The sequence below is a fragment of the Astyanax mexicanus genome, chromosome 3, assembly GCF_023375975.1.
Source record: "Astyanax mexicanus isolate ESR-SI-001 chromosome 3, AstMex3_surface, whole genome shotgun sequence".
NCBI lineage: Eukaryota > Metazoa > Chordata > Actinopteri > Characiformes > Acestrorhamphidae > Astyanax > Astyanax mexicanus.
This window is the reverse complement of record NC_064410.1, coordinates 17,598,517-17,621,254: the sequence shown is the minus strand read 5'-3', so window position 1 is coordinate 17,621,254 and position 22,738 is coordinate 17,598,517. Positions and strand designations below refer to the sequence as shown.

Genomic DNA, 22,738 nt, shown 5'->3' with positions numbered 1-22,738 from the left:
ACTGCTGAAAAAAATGTCTAATGTAGAGGAAACACTGAGTATGACTTACAGTATGACTAAATTATTCATTGTTCAGTGTAAAATACTATGTATTTTCTTTAGTCAACTTTTCGGTGCAGCTGTAATTTCATAGCTTATTTTTTTGGGCTTAGAAAAAACAGACCTTTTATCTTTATATCACAAACCCCGCTTTGAGGACCATAGAAGAAAGGTTTGACTGTTTAGCTGTATTTAGATCTGTTGTAAATCTTTTAACACTGCTTTGATGACTGACAGAAGGAATGTGTAGAAGACTCTAATCATACAGTCTGCACACAAACTTGCAGGTTAAGGCTGAAGACTCGAGCTACACTCAGATACTCAAATAACACTACTCATATCCCAGCTAACAATTTTTTTAGTTTTTTAAGTTTTCTGAATGTTACTGTTATTGCTCTTATAACATTCAACCTGTGAGTTTTTTGGGATGTTTCTGGTTGTTAGAACTTGTCAATGTTTTAATCTTCAGTTTTGAGTTTGTAACTTCTAACATTTCTATAATGTTAGTATTCGTCAAGATGAGAATTATTGTGTCATGTTTTCAGAACATTCCTGAAACATTGTTTGTGTAACGTTATAGAATAACCATACCTAACCTTTTAAAAATGTTATTAAGCACTTTTATAAAGTTCTCTGTCAGCTGGGATTATAGGTGTGTCATCTGAATCTGTTTCAGTACAGTTTACCAGAGTGTGCAGAAAATGTTCTCTGAAGAAGTAAACACACTCTGACTGACTGCTTTCAGGGTAAAGGAGGGAAACAGAGGCTGAATCTTCGCTGTATAGTTAAGCCTGTTTTCTTTGAGACGAGTTATGGCTGTAAAGAGCGAACCATTAATCCTCTGTTTCTTTCCTGCAGGAGGAAAACCATGAGGAACAAAATGGTGAGAGCAAATTTACTTCTGTCTGCATGAATTTGAACGAGTGCCCATCCTCATAAACCCTTCGCACTGACGGCAAGCAAAGCTTTTAGTTCAGCAGCTCAGCCCCTCCCTCTCTCTCCCTGTAACCGCTTCCTCTAAACAGCAGCACATGAGACACATTAAGGTAAATAGTGACTCAGTGGAGGACAGTGTGAGGAGCGTCCACGCCCTACTTCTGTTCTCAGGTTCTCAAAAGACAGAACACTGTGAAAACAACACTTTTACCCATTAATTTATTTGATTCATTTGTGATCGTTAAGGAAACATAATAATATCAGCATGTATTAAAGCTTTGCTGAACAAACAAACACAAACCTTTTCTTTAAACACAAACTCCAGAAAAACATAAGAACACAGATAGCTTTTTAAAATAGATGAAAAATGAAATGTCTTTAATTTGATTTACATTTACCATATTTCATTTAAAATTAAGTGTGTAGAAGCGACAAATGCCCATTTATAATTACATCTGTAAGAAGTGCCATAGGCCGCATATTTGTAGTATGTACATTCAGTATACTGTACCAGTCAAAAGTTTGAAACCACCCTTTTTTTAGGGGTTCGAGCACGTAGTGCTAGAAACCCTATTGTAATTGTTCTGATTATTATTATTATTAGGGGTTCGAGCACGTAGTGCTAGAAACCCTATTGTAATTGTTCTGATTATTATTATTATTATTATTATTATTATTATTATTATTATTATAGTTCTTATTCTTTTTCTGCCATAGAAGTGATTGGGCAGAAGAAACCGTAAGGCCTACAGGGCTGAGACTTGGTCATATGGTAGTACTTCTCACCGCTACTCAGATTCAAAACATGAGCCCGATCGGCCTCAAGGGGGCGCTATGGCAAAGGTCAACGCGTTTGGCCTCGTAACTCCTACACCCTGATAGCTAGAGCAAAAATTCTTGCATTGTATGATTCCTTGGTTAATGGCAAATCAAAAAGGTAAATAGAACCACTAAGCTCCGCCCACTTAGATTTTTTGCTATTTAGCATAATATGCAAAACCTACTTTTGAGAACTTGTCCTAGGGTCATTGACCAATCCTGTCATTTTTGGTGTCAAACAACTCAGCAGAGTCCCAACCTCAATAATTATCGAAAAAATTGTGAAATTTGTAAACAATATGGCCGCCATATGCAAATTAATCTTACCGTGGCACACCCAAATTTACTCTAACAGCTGTAACTTTTGAATGCTTAAACCTACACTAATGCCAGTTTACAACTTTGATGCCAACATGATTCTGAGGTAGCCCGTCAATCTGTGTAGACATACGCCTCCAGGGGGCGGAGCCAAAGCTAAAAATCTGTTTCTCAGGAACCGTACAAGCTATGAAGCTCTCCTTTGACATGTATCATCTATGGCCTATGTCCTAATGTTTTACAGAAGGAAAATTTGATATGCAAATTTTTGCGATCGTTATTAGCCAATCAGTTTCCAGCAAGCTTTTGACATGCTAAACAATGACCAATCAGGACGATACTTATACCCTACATGTATCTCAGGGCCTTCTATCATCCATTAAAATATGGCGTTGATTGGCCTCAAGGGGGCGCTATAGCAGAAAATGAGTTATATCTAAAGGTACAAGTGGCCTAGGCTTGTTATTCTTTTTTAGTTGTATACTTTGCTGTAGCCTTTACAACTTTGTAATTACATGTGTTTACCAAAAATGCAAAGATTTTCATCAGTGGCCAAAAGAGTAAAAATTGCTCTTTTCGAACTTGTCTTTAAGTCCTTAATCAATCAAAACAAATTTGGTCTTGATGCAATCTTGAGACCCTGTAGGTAAATAATTATCAAAAAAATCTTGACATTTTAACTACTTGAGGCCCATAAACCTTGAACAAACATGTACGTGAAAGCCTTTTCAGAGTTATTTGGCCAAAACTCTGTCAAAGTTTAAAACATGCCAAAACTGTTGAAGCTACTAATTAACAATGACATTTGAAGCACATGTGCCAAGTATGAGCCAAATAAGTCGTCAGTAGGCTCTACAGTGAAACAATAACTATTTTCAATTTATTCTATTTATCGCTATTTTCCAACCTAAATGGACAGAAGACAGGAACCTTTCACCCTATCAACACACAAATTTATAGACATATATAGACTGATATTGTGATCTTGATTGCAAATTTTCAGCCAAATCGGACATGTTTTGCCTCTACAACGGCTGGAAAACTACAGCGATTTTGTAGGCCTCAAGCCTGTATTATCGCTTTTTTCAAATCTAAATTGACAGAAGTCAGGAACCTTTGACCCTATTGACACAGAAATTGACATACATATATAGACTGATATTGTGATCTTGATTGCAAATTTTGAGCCAAATCAGATATTTTTTGCCTCTAATATGGCCAAAGAGCAACAGCCATTTTGTAGGCCATAAGCCTGTATTATCACTTTTTTCAAACCTAAATGGTCAGAAGTCAGGAACCTTTGACCCTATCAACACAAAAATTTACATTCATGTATATACAGACCACTTGATCATGAGTACCAATTTGGAGCCCAATCGGACTTTTCTTCTCTTTTTAATAAATAGAAACACACTGATAGGGAATGTTCTGTCTTACTTATAGAGTGATAGATTTCCAGCAGGTTATATGTGGTCTCTTGCTGCGCTCTGGTGGTCATTTGGTGAAACAGCTACAGGTGAATTATTCTAAATTAAAGCTCTGCTGAACTTATTCAATCTTGCTTGTCTTGCTTAATTGAACATATTTATCCTTCTTGTTCATACTGGTCAGCCGCCTGGGTCATTCTTGTTTATGCTCCACCCACTTAATTTTTTTTTAAATTTGCATAATATGCAAAACCTACTTTTGAGATCTTGTCTTTGCCTCCTTGACCAATCATGACATGTTTGGTGTCAAACAGTTCAGCAGAGCTTACTCCTCAATAATTATTAAAAAAATCTTTACATTTATAAACAATATGGCCGCCATATGCAAATGAGTTCTACCATGGTGCAGTAAAATGTCTTTAACACTTATAACTTTTGAATGCTTAACCTGACACTAATACCACTTCAGTCCTTTGATCATTACATGATTCTCAGATACCCTGTCAGTTTAAGTAGACATACACCCCCCCAGGGGGCGGAGCCAATGCTCGATAGCTGTTTCTCTAGAACCATACAAGCTATCAAGGTCGTCCTTGCCAATTATCATCTATGGCCCATGCACTAATGGTACACCAAATGAAAATTTGATATGGACACTTTTGTGGTCACTATTAGCCAATCACATTCCAGCAAGCTTTTGACAGGCTGAATGTCAATCAGGTCAAAACTTATGTACTATTGTTGATATTATTGGTTATTAATATGTGCCCTTTTATGCCTCACTGCTAGGCTCTCCGAATGCCCACTAGAGTGCAGCAAGAGACCACATAAAACCTGCTGAACACTACAGCACAATTTATCAATGCATTTCAACTAGTTTACTCACACCACTCATCTAGCATTGTCATTATGGTCTTTATGGTCACGCTGTTCACCTAGCTTGGTTATGCTGCCCATCCAGCTAGGTAATTCTGGTCATTCACATTGGTCATTATGGTCCTGCTGGTCATTCAGCTTCGTCATTATAGCAATGCTGGTCATCCAGCTTGGTCATACTGGCCAAACACCTTTGCCATGCTGGTCATCCAGTTTGGTGATGCCGGTCAACCAGCAACATGTTTTAAGCCTAACTGGCCTCCAGGGGCCTCTTTGACTGTAACGCTCGAACCCCGTAAATCGCCGCTTGCGGCTATATTTATTATTATTATTATAGTTCTTATTCTTTTTCTGCCATAGAAGTGATTGGGCAGAAGAAACCATAAGGCCTACAGGGCTGAGACTTGGTCATATGGTAGTACTTCTCACCGCTACTCAGATTCAAAAGATGAGCCCGATCGGCCTCAAGGGGGCGCTATGGAGAAGGTCAACGCGTTTGGCCCCGTAACTCCTACGCCCTGATAGCTAGAGCAAAAATTCTTGCATTATATGATTCCTTGGTTAATGGCAAATCAAAAAGGTCAATAGAACCACTAAGCTCCGCCCACTTAGATTTTTTGCTATTTAGCATAAAATGCAAAACCTACTTTTGCGAACTAGTCTGTGGATTTTTGACCAATCCTGACAAGTTTGGTGTCAAACAACTCAGCAGAGTCCCAACTTCAATAATTATCGAAAAAATCTTGAAATTTCTAAACAATATGGCCGCCATATGCAAATTAATCTTACCGTGGCACACCAAAATTCACTCTAACAGCTGTAACTTTTGAATGCTTAAACTGACACTAATGCCGCTTTAGACCTTTGTTACTAACATGATTCTGAGGTAGCCTTTCTATCTGTGTAGACGTACGCCCCCAGGGGGCGGAGCCAAAGCTAAAAATCTGTTTCTCAGGAACCGTACAAGCTATCAAGCTCTCGTTTGGCATGTATCCTCTGTGGCCTATGTCCTAATGGTCTACCGAAGGATATTTTGATGTGTGAATTTTTGTGGTGGCTATTAGCCAATCAGATTACAGCAAGCTTTTGACAGGCTAAACAATCACCAATCAGGACGATACTTATACGCTACATGTATATGAGGGCCTTCTATCATTCATTAAAATATGGCGTTGATTGGCCTCTAGGGGGCGCTATAGCAGAAAATCAGTTATATCTAAAGGTACAAGTGGCCTAGGCTTGTTATTCTTTTTGAGTTATATGCTTTGCTGTAACCTTTACAACTTTGTAATTACATGTCTTTACCAAAAATGTATTGTTTTGCATCAGTGGCCAGTAGAGTAAAAATTGCACTTTTCGAACTAGTCCCTGGATATTCAACCAATTAAATCAACTTTGGTCTTTTCACAATCTTGAGACCGTGTAGGTAAATAATTATCAAAAAAATGTTGGAATTTTAACTTTTTATGGCCCCAACACCTTGATCAAACATGAACGTGAAAGCCTTTTCAGAGTTATTTGGCCAAAACTCTGTCAAAGTTTAAAACATGCCAAAACTGTTGAAGCTACTAATTAACAATGACATTTGAAGTACATGTGCCAAGTATGAGCCAAATAAGTCTTCAGTAGGCTCTACAGTGAAAAAATAACTATTTTCAATTTATTCTATTTATCGCTATTTTCCAACCTAAATGGACAGAAGACAGGAACCTTTCACTCTATCAACACACAAATTTAAACACATATATAGACTGATAATCTGATCTTGATTGCAAATTTTCAGCCAAATCGGACATGTTTTGCCTCTACAATGGCTGGAAAACTACAGCGATTTTGTAGGCCTCAAGCCTGTATTATCGCTTTTTTCAAATCTAAATGGACAGAAGTCAGGAACCTTTGACCCTATTGACACAGAAATTGACATACATATATAGTCTGATATTGTGATCTTGATTGCAAATTTTGAGCCAAATCAGATATTTTTTGCCTCTAATATGGCCAAAGAGCAACAGCCATTTTGTAGGCCATAAGCCTGTATTATCACTTTTTTCCAACCTAAATGGTCAGAAGTCAGGAACCTTTGACCCTATCAACACACAAATTTACATACATGTATATACAGACCACTTGATCATGAGTACCAATTTGGAGCCCAATAGGACTTTTCTTCTCTTTTTAATAAATAGAAACACACTGATAGGGAATGTTCTGTCTTACTTATAGAGTGATAGATTTCCAGCAGGTTATATGTGGTCTCTTGCTGCGCTCTGGTGGTCATTTGGTGAAACAGCTACAGGTGAATTATTCTAAATTAAAGCTCTGCTGAACTTATTCAATCTTGCTTGTCTTGCTTAATTGAACATCTTTATCCTTCTTGGTCATGCTGCTCAGCCACCTGGGTCATTCTTGTTTATGCTCCACCCACTTAATTTTTAAATTAGCATAAAATGCAAAACATACTTTTAAGATCTTGTCCTTGGCTCCTTGACCAATCATGACATGTTTGGTGTCAAACAGTTCAGCAGAGCTTACTCATCAATAATTATTTAAAAAATCTTTACATTTGTAAACAATATGGCCGCCATATGCAAATTAGTTCTACCATGGTGCAGTAAAATGTCTTTAACACTTATAACTTTTGAATGCTTAACCTGACATTAATACCACTTCAGTCCTTTGATCAATACATGATTCTCAGATACCCTGTCAGTTTAAGTAGACATACACCCCCAGGGGGCGGGGCCAATGCTAGATAGCTGTTTCTCTAGAACCATACAAGCTATCAAGGTCATCCTTGCCAATTATCATCTATGGCCCATGCACTAGTGGTACACCAAATAAAAATTTGATATGGACACTTTTGTGGTCACTATTAGCCAATCACATTCCAGCAAGCTTTTAACAGGCGGAATGTTAATCAGGTCAAAACTTATATACTATATACGGGTTATTTATATGCCCTTTTTATGCCTTGTGTTTTTTTAATTTAAGAACTGAATTTGTTTCACCAAATGCCCACTAGAGTGCAGTAAGACACCACATAAAGCCTGATGAACATTACAGCTCAATTTATCAATGCTTTTCAACTAGTTTACTCACACCACTCATCTAGCATTGCCATTATGGTCTTTATGGTCACGCTGGTCACCCAGCTTGGTTATGCTGGCCATCCAGCTTGGTCATGCTGGCCATTCACATTGGTCATTATGGTCCTGCTGGTCATTCAGCTTTGTCCTCATAGTAATGGTGGTCTTCCAGCTTGGTCATACTGGCCAACCACCTTTGCCATGCTGGTCATCCAGTTTGGTCATTATGGTCTTCCAGCTTGGTCAATATGGTCAACAAGTTTGTCATCCAGATTAGTCATGCTGGTAATCTAGCTTGGTCTTCACGGTCATGCTGGTCATCCTCATCCAGTTTGGCGATGCCGGTCAACCGGCAACATGTTTTAAGCCTAACTGGCCTCCAGGGGTCTCTTTGCCTGTAACGCTCGAACCCCGTAAATCGCCGCTTGCGGCTATATTTTATTATTTGTATTATTCCATATATATAATTCCATATATGTTTTATACTTTAGTTTGTTTAGCTCATTTTGCTTTGATGCAGCTTTGTGTTCTCAGAGTTATCAGGTCAGATTTATAAGGCAGAACCTGAAATGGTTCCCCAACAGTCCTGATGGAGGATCTGAGGTGCTGAAAACTTACTGCTGTTTTTCATTCATTCTGCGTTTCAACTCATTGCAAACCAGCTTCAGGTTTAGGTCAGATTACTGTGGAGGTCAAACACTTATATATGACAACAATATATGTTATGATATAGCAGATTTTACGGTTTTAAAATCTTAATATAATATAATATATTATAATAATAATAATAAAACTTACATGTATATATACCAGTTGTGAGTGCAAACGTTAAATCAAATTACATGGGTAAATCTTGTGCAGGTTTTAGTCTATATTTTGGCTATTAATAGAATAGCAAAGTTCTTTAAAAATTAAAGAAAATCATTTTACAGTTGTACAGTACACAATATGGTGGGTAAACATTACAGTGCTAGAGTTTAGCTGTTTACTTGCGAGTCGTGGAGTCAGGAATACTCATCACTATAAAGCCACTGTAATCTTGTAAATGATCATTATCAATGCTAAAGGTTCATAAAGGAAGTTCATTTGAGCTCCATGCAGCTGTAGTGATGTGACCCATTTCCCAGAGCGACTGGTCCGACGTCCCTGGAGAGACTTAAGTGAAATCCTCTCGGCTCCACCCTTTTCCTGGCATAGGAGAAACTTTCATTCTAAATATTTATGAATGGCAGGACTACTCTCCACTCACCGACCTGAACAGCCTCGCACAGCCTGCATGTCTGTGGAGCTTCTGGGGAGAATGTGGAGCTCTTATCTTAAAAAAAAAAAAAATTAATATAATAAATATTCATGATTCAAATCATGATTAAATGTTTTGCTTTTATTAAAAGAGCAGTAAACTGGGTGTAACTGTGTATTAATATTGTTACTAACCTGTTCATTGCACTGTAAGCCAAAAAAAGAATATTTACTGTAATTATAATGAAGTTTTTAGTTTATACATTGTTTTAGTTTAATACTGCACCTTTAGTAGGTCAGCTGTTCATGTATGTTTAAACACAGCTTTAAAAAGCTTTTTAGGGTAACATCATTCGGAAACTACTCTGAACAGAGCCGGACTATCCTATGCATTCATTGCACACACTATATAGGGCAAATAATAAAGGAAAAGCAGAAAAAAGGCTGCTAAAGCACAGTGCACAGTGGCTTTCCACAACCTATACGGTTCACAGCCCCACAATAGACATACATCTAGCTAACTTTAAAGCAGAAAAGTGAACTAATACTGATATATTCTATACTGTCTGTTCTATCCTGTAAATTTCCCCAAATAAATTACACTCTGAAATGTGCTTTCTATTCCATTCCATCTTAAAAAGTGAAGTAGTTACTTCCAGGTGACAAGTTGAGTTCTTCAAAATTTCAGTTCCAACATAAATGCTGCCCAACTAAATCCACACAGCTTATTTGACATTTTGGTTACACCTTAAACCGCAAAGCTGCAGCTTCTTTTTTGTCTATTGCACTTTACATGCTGCAGCTATTATATATCAGTTTGACAATTTCTGATTAGATTTTTCTCTTCCACCTAAAATAATGGACTTTAATTCAAGTGCTATAACTTGGTTGCTTACTATCAAAGTTAAATTGTGTTCATATACTTGTGAATCACTTTAAATCACTTTAAAGAAACGAGCAGCAAACAAACAAAAACAGAAACAAAAGATGAGCTTTTGAGCTAGAGCCTCCACTGTAACAAGAATCCATGAACTGTATGAACTAAAGCAGGGTAAACTAAACCACTAACTGTATACTTGTTTATGTGTGTGTTTAGAACACTCAGAGGAAGTGGAGGCCCTTGACGAGCCTCGGCAGAAGGATGAGGAGCCACTCGGGCCCGGCGGTGCCTCCGGTGGCCGCAGAAACCCTCCCGGTGGCAAATCTAGCCTCATACTGGGCTGAGGGAGCTCACTGAACTTTTCTCTCTCTTCTCTCTCTCTCCTTCTTCTCACTCTCTTGCTCTCCCTTTTTTTAAGGAAATCACTCTTTCACTCATGTGAGCCATGGGATTTTTTTGTCCACTACCACCTGTCTGTATTTTTGTTTTTCTATCGCAAAACAAACAAGAAAAAAAAAGATCTTTGGCAGAAGCACTTTATGTAAAAGCTCCATTTCAGCCCATCGTGAAGAGCGCAGGCCATGCCGGGAAAAGCCAAGAGTCCACTCGTCTTTTGGACGGCCACCGGCGCCAAACCGTTTCAAAGGATGAAAAAGATTTGTTGCGCAAAATTTCTAAGTACAAATAAAGATTGATATGAATTTCACCACCTTTGCTTTGTCTTTTGAATAAAGGGTCTTTACAGTAAGCTTTTCCAAATGTATCTATTTACAACAAACTGTAGTTGTTGTCAGAATGTCTACAATTCTAAACCACTGTCGTACTTACATTTAGATCAGCTGCAGCTGAATGCAAAAAAATGGGGCACCCCATGACACAGATTACACTGACCTTTTTATGTAAATTGTACTTTACAGTTAATATTTGATAAAATCATAAAGCTAGGGGGAAAAAATGCTAACATTTAAATACCACAATGACTGTACATAAGCACCGACTGGTTAAAGTATAATGTGAAGCTCTGCCCACCTGCAAATCTAATTTTTCTCATCTGAACTGTCTTTCCATCTTCAGTGTTTAACTCCAACAATTTTCGGGCGCACCTGAATGTAAGCTGCACCCACTAATAAAAAAAGTTGTACAAGACGCACTTTTAATTAAATAGACTATCTATACAAATTACGTTACTTACTGCAGACAGTGCCGCTGATTTAAACAAAATACAGTAGCTTACAGGAAAAGTCACAAAAAGTTGTAATAATAAAAAGGTAAAAGCAGATAAATTACTTGGGCTGCCTGTTTAGGAAGCTCGAAGAAAATGGAACGTTTTCCACTCATGATCTGGTACCAGGCTGCTGTGATTACCATCAGTCCCATAAGCTCTACTGTTACAGTCGCTACCATTATAGACTAGTCCAGCGTTTCTCAAAGTGTGGGGCGCACCTCACTGGTGGGGCGTGTGGGTATTGCAGGTTTGGCGCAAGAAATCGGAAGAAACATTTAAGCCTGTCTTTTTAATGACTCCGCTCCAACAAACAAAAGACAGACTACCAAATCAATGAAAAAGCCCACCCAAAAGAAAGTATGATGAAGCATATCTTGCTTTTGGATTCACTGTAGTTGAGGTGGGGAATGAGGAGCGACCCATGTGTGTTCTGCTCTACGCTGTCAGCATTGACTGGCAGACTTGAGCAAAAGTTCGCATGTGGCCACTTTTCAGCCAAGCTGCAGTGTTCAAAGCTTGTGAAAAAAGTAGCGGCTTATAGCCCAAAAATTATGGTAGTATGGTATATTACCATATTCTGCTATATTATTGAAAGAAGTTGGGGCTACAATAAGCAATTAAGTGACAGACAGCTTTGACTAGAACAGAGCCAGGGTTGCCAGGGGTGCATTTTTTTCCACCAAATTGAGCTTACTCAGAGACTGTAAAAAAGATGGACGCCGTGTCTCTGTTCCCACTCATTCTATAAAAATGAAGCCTGAGAGCTGCCTCCACAGAGTTCACACATTCTATGATCCCACCCATACAGTCATTGGCCCCAGCTTCACTTTTGAGAGACGATGCTCTGTCCAGCTATACACAGTCTATGAGTTTACTTGAAAATCCAGTGGCAGGTGAAAATGAAGGGGTGGTGGGCTGCTTATTTTGGGCTACTTTTTAAAAATTACCGCGGCCATCCAAAAAATGTTAAAGAGAAGAGAAGAAAGTTCAAAAGGGGCAAGAAAAGAAAAAGAGTAAGTAAAAAGTCTGTTTTTTTTTTTTTTTTTGCTAATTGGTAGTATTAAATATTCTTGAATGGGATATAAAACTCTTGATAGCTAATAAAACTAATAAAATAACTAATTAAACACTTACAATATTATTACTTTGAGGTAAATAGCATTATTGATAATAAATCCTTTATCAGCAAAACACTAAGTTGTGCCATTTGCTTTGTAGGTGAGACAGACATATTTTTGGCTAATTTAAGCTTCTGAAGGGTGGGTTTTAGACTGACTTTGGGCTAGATATTTTTGTTGGACCTGGCAACCCTGAACAGAGCGGTCCTCTGTCTTACATGAAGTAGCTTTAGTTGAGCTGTCAGATGGATAATTATTTACTTAGTAATACTATTATTGATCATGTGTTGTTATTGTGATGTTAGCTGCATTGACAGATAAATACTCTGTTAACGTAAATGGGATCTAACATTGGCGATCCAGCTCATGTTGGTATAGTTGGTAGTATTAGAACTCAATATGTAGGCTATGGTCTGGACTGAGCAGCTCAGGGGTTAAACTGCAGCGCAGTAGCTTCCGTTCATCTCAGTGGTAAACAGAGTAACAGAGCTGAGCTCTGTACTGTAATCTGATGGAAATGGAAATGATGTGGTAATGAAATACACTGTTTGAACTTTACACTTACTGGAAAAACTGGAAATCCAGGGGAAAACCCATCTGCATTTAGTTCTCCATAAAAAAAATACAACGAGGTGGACATCTTTTTGTCTACATTCCTTTAGAACAGAAGGGAATAAAACCACATCCATGATTAAGATTTTGTACTGAGAAAGATCTCACAGCTTGTGTAGCATCAGAACATTCATGCCAGTGGAGCATGGAAAAGTTAACAAACCTAAGAAAAAAAATATTATATTATGATATTATCTATTTGCTGTATCGCCCACCTGCTGAGACACCAACACTGGTTTCAGACCTGCTTGTTTTTAACCATTTATCCACGATGGGTAGATGCAATAAATATGACCCACACAATCTCACAGAAATAACTCACTCAGTCTTGGTTTATTAATCCATTAGCTGGGTTTGTAAATCAGGTGACTGTAAATGCCAGCACCATCAACAAGCCTGACCAAATACAGTGTAGAACATTCAGTGCACTGTATTTTGTGCCATTTGTGTTTAGATATCAAATGGGCAGAATTTTGTTTGGGCACGAAGTAATCTGTGGGTTGGTATGTGATTTACAAGGTGAAAAATGTTGGGAACTCCTGACCTAGAAGAGGATTTTTGGTATTACACACTTTATCTACCTCTGAGTGCGGGTATTGAGATGCAGCACATATGAGTGGCCACATGGTGGCGCTGTTTCTCTCCGTTTCCGAGGCTATCCTTCTGCTTTTTAGAGCGTCCAGCCAGCACGGTGCACTGCAGTGATTACTCAGATAATCCTGCTGTATTTTTTCTGTGAATCCGACCGGTGTAGTCATTGTAATGTTTATCAGTTCAATTTTATATTTCTATTTGGTGTTAAGACAGTGTGAAAACCCCATTTATTATTTTTCTTTTGATACAGTAAAGAATAAATGTTTTTTTCAAGTTTTTAATTTCTATGCCCTCAAGATCTGAATTTCAGAAAAAAACATGTATTCAGTTTTTTAATTTTCTTAATTTTGTTATGAAAATTGTTTGGTAAAATTCAGCCGAATTCTAAAAAAATAGAATTTTCTTTTCTAAAAAACGTTCCACTGACCTATATTGTTAGCCAACTATTACTTAGAAGTCAAATAAATGTAGTGTCTTTTACATAAAATTGCCAAAATTTCCAAAAATGACTCAACAATTTTGAGTTAGTTGAACACATTTAAATTGAGATAATTGAGTTAAATTTAAACTCATAATAGCTGAGTTTAGTCTGATACCATTGACTGCTCCTTTACTATTGTTTTTTTTTTTTTGGCAAAATCTATTTTCATATTGGGTGTGCCCCCCAGTTTCCGACACTCACCATCAGCGTATAGTGATTCCCCTGTGCTAATTCAGGTTAACTTGTAGATTACATATTATCACTATCATTATCTTTTTGGTGTCTATGTTGTAGGCTGTAAGAGCAGGAAACATTTTTAGAGCTGCTAACTTTGTGTTGGCTGTGTGCTTAACTGTTTACTCTAAAGCATTTTCTAATTCTCTCTCTCTATATATATATATTCCCATCTACATTTATCTATATTTCCAATCTACATTTATACTTAAATCAAATCAAGAACAAAGATAGTTCTATAAGTCTATTTTATTTATCTGACCCTAAAATCAGACACACATTTGGACAAGTCAGCTTAATTTTGGAATAAAAACTAAAATTGAGTTATTTGGAGCGCAGTATGCATGGTGGAAAAAGAACACAGCATTCCAAGACAAACACTTTCTACACACAGTAAAATCTGGTGGTGGTTCATCATGCTGTGGGGCTGTGTGATCAGTGCAGGTACTGGGAATCTTTATTAAAGTTGAGGGTCTCATGGATTTCATTCATTATCAGCAGATTCTTGAGAACAATGTTCAAGAATCAGTGAGAAAGTTGAAGTTATGCCGGGGCTGGATACTTCAACAAGACAACGACTCTAAACACTAAACTCTGCTCAAAATCTACTAAAGCTTTCATTCAGAGGAACACGAACAACGTTCTGGAATGATCATCTCAGACCCCAGACCTGAATACTATTGAAAATCTGTGGTGTGATTTAAAGAGGGCTGTTCATGATCAGAAAACATTAAACCTGATGGAACTGGAGATGCTTTATAAAGAAGAATGATCCAAAATACCTTCAAGAAAAAGCCGGACTCTCACTGGAAGCTATAGAAAGTGTTTAGAGGCTGTAATTTCTGCAAAAGGACGATATACTAAATACTGATGTAATTTTTCTGTTGGGGAGCCGAAATGTATGTGTAACCAAACTTTAAAATGTTCCAAGCCAAATAAATGAGCCACAAAAGAAACTGATATAACTGGTAGTGAAGGGCATTTATTTTTGGGTCGGTAGCAGTGTACTACCTGTGTCCAACTTAATAAGAGTTTAGTGGACTGGAGCGTTTCTTTCTCTCAGCAATGAGTAAAATATTTCTATTACATTTTATATATATATAGAGACGCTTATGAAAATAATATGTGTATAAAAATAAAAAAATATATACATATATTTATATAAAATGTACACTGTCACACTTCCCTGAATTCACCTTGTATGAATGTAATTAAACCCAAATAAAAAAAATATATTCACTGAACAATATTGAAGAGCTCTTTAACCTTGAAAAGTATATAATTGTTTTCCAGAGAACAGTTCCTTTAAATGTTCGTGAAGTAGACAAAAAAAAAAAGGAATCGAAACAGTCCTTGAACAATTCGTACTCCGGGAGGAAAAATTGAAGGAAAAATGCAAAAAAAAAAAAAACTATTTGGGTACCCAAAAATATATATATATATAGAAACTCAATTCAGTTTACTTAAGTGATCCATGAAAGGTTTAGAGCAGATGCGGCCGTCTCACTCTCCTTCACTCTCCGTCTCACTCTCCGCCTCACTCTCTCTCTCTCTCTCAGCTTGGAAACTAGCTTGAGCACACCACCAGTCTAGCAGGAGAATCAGTAAACACGAGTTAATAATATGACGGCAGCTGGAGCTAGCTGCAGCTATCAGACCTCTCTCTCCCTTCGCGCCTAATCGTCTGAGCCTCGTGCTCTCCTGCCTATGCATTCTTATGGGAGCTGCGTGATTTTGCCGTAAAGCAGACAGAACTGACATAAAGTGTGTAGTGTGTGTGAAAACTGCTGCAGTTTTCTTAAAGGGGCAGCGCTTAATTAAGGGGCAACCTTACATTAAATGTCTAGAAAACAGCTGGGTTACATCCTCCCCTGCTTAAAATATGACGTCCTCGTCATGCACAGTAGCTGTAGCCTGTATCAATGCTGCAATCTGCTCCTGCAAAGAGATTAAGAAACTATAGAGCAGTTGAGGTGAGCTAACATTATGCTGTCTGCAACCAACTTGAGAGCCAACATGGTAATCCCTAAGATAAGAAGGGGGTTGACGTCTTCTCTGTGGTCTACTTTGTACTTGTCTTGGGCTTGCCACAATTTCACTGTCAGACAACTCAGTAGAGTCGACTGCAAAGTCTGGAGCTTCTGGATTCAAAGAGCTCTGGAATGGAGATAAAGTCTGTTCAGCTGGCTGACTACTGTCTAGTTCTTCAGACTGCATGCAAGGTACGTCAATGTCCTCTCTTGCTTCGGAAGTTTGTGAAGATTCAAGCATCACTTCTTCACAGCTTGTAGGGACTTGAGCTGGTGTTTCACACACTTGACTTTCTCTAACAGCTTCCAAATCTACAGGTAAAAACCCACATGGGAGCAGCAAGTCGCGATGAAGGACTCGTTCTCTGCCTTCTCCGTCTTCTGTTCTCACCACATACACTGGTATGTTTTCATCAGGCTGCTTGATTACAATGTGAACAGCAGATTCCCACCGATCAGAAATTTTGTGTTTCTTTCTAAGGCTAAGATTCCTAACAAGAACTCTGTCACCCACTTCCAGAGGCATGGCGGTCACATTGGCATCCCAGCGTCTCTTGTTAAGTGCCTGTCTTTTCTCAGCATTTTGTGATGCAAGGTTATACGCATGTCTGCTCTTCAACTCGCGCACATACTGGGAGTGTGTCTTGGGATTATGGCCTCGAGGACTAATGCCGAAGTAAAGATCTATTGGGAGGCGTGGCTGCCGACCAAACATGAGAAGAAAAGGTGCTTCACCGGTCGTATCATTTCTCGTGCAGTTATAAGCATGTACGAGGGGTCGAACGTATTTTCTCCAGTCCTCTTTCTTCTTTTCCTCCAGTGTTCCCAACAAATCAAGAAGAGTTCTGTTGAATCTCTCAACAGGATTTCCTCTGGGATGATATGGCGTGGTCCGAGACTTGATCCCAGACAGCGTACACAGCTCTGTTACTACTTCAGACTCAAAACAAGCTCCTTGATCGCTATGCAATCTACGGGGAAAACCATAGTGGCTAATGAAATTTTCCCACAGCACTTTAGCTACGGTTCTTGCAGTCTGATCTTTGGTAGGGTAAGCTTGTGAGTATTTTGTAAAGAAGTCTGTTATGACTAAAATATTACGAGTGTCTCCTGAATCAGGTTCTAAGCTCAGAAAGTCCATACAGACAAGCTCAAGTGGGGCAGTAACTTTTATGTTAACGAGCTTGGCTGCCTTCTGGGCTCTGGCCTTCCTCCTTACACACCTCTCATAAGCTTTACATTTAGCTTCAATGTACTGAGCCATTTTAGGCCAGTAAAATCTAGCTCTTGCAAGTTCTACTGTTCTCTCTATACCCATGTGGCCTGTTTCACTGTGGACACCATGAAATGCTTGCTCTCTGTGGCTGCTTGGTAAGACCAACTGATGGAAAGCCTCACCACTCTGATCAAAGACTTTGCGATGCAACACTCCATCCAGTAATACTAGTTTGGACTTTTCCCTTAGCAGAAGCACTGTCTCAGGCTCCCTTTCTCTCACATGTACATCCTCTTTGCCAGTGTTGCCTTCTAAAATGTCAATGATGTAGGCCAAGTTACGGTCTTTTCTCTGCAGTTGGTGACAGTCTTCCATAGACATCCCTGGAATGGTTTCTTGACCTGGCCACAGGGCTGGATCTTCCAGATCATCGGGTACAGCTCCTTCACCACATAATAGAGTTTCTACTGCTGGGACTCCACTCTTGTCAGACTCACACATCTCTTGAGAAACGCTGTGATACGTGCACAGAGTACTCAATGCCTCTTCGTCTAGAATGCTGAAGTTGTCAGTGCATGGGCTTGCACAATTTAACAAACGGCATACATTCTCTCTCAGCTCCTCCGACTCCTCATCCTCTGATGGTTGTCCACAAGGCCTCCGAGAAAGTCCATCAGCATCAGCGTTACGCAGACCAGATCTGTAATGTATGTCAAAATTGTAGATTGACAGTGCAGCAAGCCACCTATGGCTAGTGGCATCTAGCTTTGCGCTGGTCAAGACATAAGTCAGTGGGTTGTTGTCTGTCAGCACCTTGAATTCAGACCCATACAAATAGTCATGGAATTTCTCGCTCACGGCCCACTTAAGAGCGAGAAATTCTAATTTGTGGGCTGGGTAGTTTCTCTCACTTCTGGAAAGCCCTCGACTGGCATACGCTACTACCCTTGTTTCACCGTCTTGAACCTGATACAAAACTGCACCTAATCCAGTGGTGCTCGCGTCTGTGTGCAGCACATAGGGGAGGTGCCAGTCTGCAAAGCCAAGAATGGGTGCTGAGGTCAGTTTATCAACGATCAATTCAAAAGCTTCCTGACAGCTATCAGCCCCGTTGTCTCTCAGTAAAGGTGACTTAGCTCGTGGCCCATAATGAGGACGCTTGTGTCTGGAGGCATATTCTCCTTTTAATAAATCATTGAGAGGTCGGACTATTTTGGCATAATCGCGAACAAATCGGCGATAATATCCAGTGAATCCGAGAAAGGACCTGAGCTCACGAACTGTCTGTGGGCAAGGCCATGTTTTAATAGCCGCAACTTTATCGGGATCAGGCTGAATCCCCTGTGCAGAAATGACATGTCCTAGATACCTCACAGATGTTTGAAAAAATTTGCATTTGGAGGGGGATAGTTTGAGGCCGAAATCAGAAATGCGTTTTAGCACTTTCATCACCCTTTCCTCGTGCTCCTCCAATGTGCTGGAGAAGATGATAAGATCGTCAAGAAAAGTGATAACTTCCTGAAGGTTCATTCCTTCCATTACTTTCTCCATTGTGCGTTGAAATGTGGCTGGGGAGTTCGTCAGACCTTGTGGTAGCCTCCGGAATTGCCATGTACCAAACGGGGTTGTAAAGGCTGTTTTTGGTCGGTCAGAGGGCTCAACTTCGAGCTGATAAAATCCACTTTTAAGGTCCAGAACACTGAACCATTTCGAGCCTGACAGTAAGGTGAATGTCTCCTCTATACGTGGTAGTGGATATGCATCTTTCTTGGTGAGATTATTTAGCTTCCTGTAATCTACTACCATTCTCAGTTCTCCACTTTTCTTTCTAACAAGCACAATGGGAGATGCATACGGACTGTTTGATTCTTCAATGATGCCTGCTGCTAAAAGATCTTGCAAATGCTTTTTCAGATCATTAAAGTCAGCTGGAGAGACACGTCTTGTTCTTTCTTTAAATGGCACATGTGGCTCTAGCTCTATGTGATGCCGGACACCGGAGGCTGTGCCAACATCCAGATCACTCCTGGAAAAGGCTTGTGGAACTTCTTTCAGGATCCTGGTTTGTATTTGCTGTTTAAGCTGTGGACTTAGAGGGCTGTTACTAAAATCTAACTCAAGAGGCTCATGAACAGGATTCTTGGTTTGAGAGATCAACAGAGAATGAGTCTGTAGCTTAGAAGTCTCGTGAGAATTTGCTGAGGTATTTGCAGTAATAGGAACAGCCCAATCAATGGGTGAACAAGATGCAATCACAGTTTTAGGAGACAGAGTAATGTCGTGCTGAGAGACATTTTCCACAAAGAACTCAACCTGGCCGTGAGAATTAGGTTTCATGTCAACTATTTGGTCATAGACTATGAGACCTCCAGGTGTGTGAATTTCATCTGAGCTACTGACAAGAGCTTGAACCATTTCACAATTAGAGTTACAGGGACACATGCCTTTCAACAGACTCACTTCACCTTGTTTCACATGGACTGGCTCTTTACTACTAAGCATTATGCGCAGAACATTAGCACTCTCTGCACTAGGCTTTGACTTTTCACGATAGTCTGCATAGGCCATGGCCCAGCTGGTCTGAATAGGTAAGGTCTTGAGAAACTGAGTTCCACTTTCTTTTATGCAGCGCGTGGTTAACTGGCGCAAAACATTAGTGCCAACAAGCAGAGGGAATTTCTCATTATATGACTGGTCCGGACTCACTAGCACTAGGGTGTTGAAGCGCTGACCTGTGCCACATGCATTCTGTGGGAACCGAAACTCTACTTCAATGTACCCTAAATAGGGGACTCTTTGTCCAGCTGCACCTTCAATATTTAGTACACTGCCTATCGAGTACAGTTCACGATGGGCTAAATGTTGGGAATAAAATGACTGGCATGCAATTGTTACTTGTGAGCCAGAGTCTATTAAACAGTGGCACTGCACACCATCTATCCAAGCAACACTTTCACAAACATCACCAACAAGACCCTCAGGAATCTGAGTAGATGTTTCCTTAGTTGGGGACAGTCCATACATGCAGTAGCTCTCGGAACTAGTTTCAATTTTAGCTCCTGCTCGTTCCGCAGCAGGAGCTCTTACATGTTTAAAGGCAGAGGATGCTCGGGAGCTTGCTGGTGGCTTTGTCTACTACGATGCCTTTCACACAGCTTGCTTTGCACTAGGACAGCGTTAGTTGAATTTGTACACTGAGGTAGTAGATGAGAATTCTCCCCACAGTTGTAGCAGAATCTCCCAACATTGGCTTCTCTTGCTGCAGAAACAACTGGATCAGCTTTAAGGCTTTTAGCATTTTGTGAGGTCTTGTAATTGGCTTTATCATTTCTGGCATGCTGAAATTTTGGTGCAGATGCATTTCTTTTAATCTCAGCTTCCAGCTGTCTGATTCTCTCCTCTAACTGTGCTCTTGTACAGGCATCAAGCGCATAGTTGTCACAGCTGGAGCCCTTGGGCTTGTCAGGAGTCATGTGAGTTTTGGTATGGACTTTGGTTGACGTTACTCCTAAATGTCTTTTTCTTCTCATTTCTTTGAGATGACTTTCTTTCTCATAAGTTCTGATCCTGAGTAGCATCTCAGAAAAAGTGGGAATGCTCTTTGAGGGATCAGCTAGTAAATCTTTCAAGTGAAGAGTGGATATTAACTGGTCATCCCAACAGCCACGCAGAAACTGCTTTAACAACTGAGAGTCAGCATCACCTCTGGATACACCATTTCTCTCTATGACTTCTTGTAGCAAGGTTTGAAGACGGCGCAGGTACTCACTAACTGTTTCACCACTGTTTTGGTGCGTTTCCAAGTACTGGATGTACAGCTCTTCGCCCCCTGTGACATTACCATATGCGTTGTCCAGCTCCTGAAGATAGACACTTGGGGCAGCCTGAAGACCAACACGTAAGGCCACATTCAACGCTGGGGAGAGTAAGCTGTTAAGTATCGCACTGCGCTTCTGATTTTCGTTCAGAGTGAGGTCTTTTAGCCTCTGTTTGGCACGAAGCTGCCATGTGCTAAAATCTGCCTCAGTGTGGGGTTTAGGGAAATTACCAGAGAATGCTGGTAGCTCTTGTGGGGTGGCAGCATATGTCTGGGAGTCATGCTTGACTATATGTTCCACTAAGACACGATGAGTATCAGCTGGTATGGGGATGACGAGTGAGGGGTCAGCATTGGGCACTTGTGCATCTGAGGGATATTTTACATCACTGTCGACACCCCTGTTTGCATCAGAGAGGAAATCTTGTTTGCAACGAGGGGCAGGAGTTGAGGTTAAAGGACTAGTTTTGTGCTCTTTCCTTCCACTCATATAGCCCATGGCTTTTTGGCTCAAGTTAATAGGACTGACATTGTAAGTGGTGGCTAGCTCCTCAATTTTCTCTCTAAAGTTAACTGTCATATCATCAATAACACGAGCTAATGGGGCTAGTTTTTCACTCTTAGGAGTTGTCTCTATTTTGTCTGGGCAGTACTCCTCTAGCTGAATTACCTCCCAGTGAGAGCCACTACCATCTGGATGCTCTGCTTCTAAAAGCATTGGAGTTACGCATTCTCGAAATTGGCATAAAATAGTACTGAGTTGTACATCAATGTGTTGAATCTTGACTACATGGTCTAGTAGGTCGAACACTTCCTGCACTGTTTCTAAATTGACCTTTGCCATATCACCTTTGAGGATGACTGTGCATTCTGGGTCAAACCCATACTGTTCACATAACTCCATTTTACCAACTCTTTAAATGAGTCACAGCTATTGAATTTTCAATTAGACAGATTTTCAGAAAATGAAAAAAAATTAGAAACGCTCCAGTCCCTGTTCGGGCGCCATTTTTCCCTTATGTAACCAAACTTTAAAATGTTCCAAGCCAAATAAATGAGCCACAAAAGAAACTGATATAACTGGTAGTGAAGGGCATTTATTTTTGGGTCGGTAGCAGTGTACTACCTGTGTCCAACTTAATAAGAGTTTAGTGGACTGGAGCGTTTCTTTCTCTCAGCAATGAGTAAAATATTTCTATTACATTTTATATATATATAGAGACGCTTATGAAAATAATATGTGTATAAAAATAAAAAAATATATACATATATTTATATAAAATGTACACTGTCACACTTCCCTGAATTCACCTTGTATGAATGTAATTAAACCCAAATAAAAAATATATACTCACTGAACAATATTGAAGAGCTCTTTAACCTTGAAAAGTATATAATTGTTTTCCAGAGAACAGTTCCTTTAAATGTTCGTGAAGTAGACAAAAAAAAAAGGAATCGAAACAGTCCTTGAACAATTCGTACTCCGGGAGGAAAAATTGAAGGAAAAATGCAAAAACAAAAAAAAACTATTTGGGTACCCAAAAAAAAAAATATATATATAGAAACTCAATTCAGTTTACTTAAGTGATCCATGAAAGGTTTAGAGCAGATGCGGCCGTCTCACTCTCCTTCACTCTCCGTCTCACTCTCCGCCTCACTCTCTCTCTCTCTCTCAGCTTGGAAACTAGCTTGAGCACACCACCAGTCTAGCAGGAGAATCAGTAAACACGAGTTAATAATATGACGGCAGCTGGAGCTAGCTGCAGCTATCAGACCTCTCTCTCCCTTCGC

General features: G+C 39.6%; 1 protein-coding gene across 1 annotated transcript in view; it reads left to right on the top strand.

The window, feature by feature from the left end:
* Window positions 1-10,326, top strand: part of jpt1b (Jupiter microtubule associated homolog 1b) — a 29,463-nt gene extending 19,137 nt beyond the window's left edge. Inside the window, exons 4-5 of the mRNA XM_007239727.4 lie at window positions 898-922; window positions 9,837-10,326. Of these exons, the coding sequence (XP_007239789.1) occupies window positions 898-922; window positions 9,837-9,964 (153 nt within the window). The 3' untranslated portion in view covers window positions 9,965-10,326. The remainder of the gene's footprint in view (window positions 1-897; window positions 923-9,836) is intronic.
* Window positions 10,327-22,738: the final 12,412 nt, after the last annotated feature.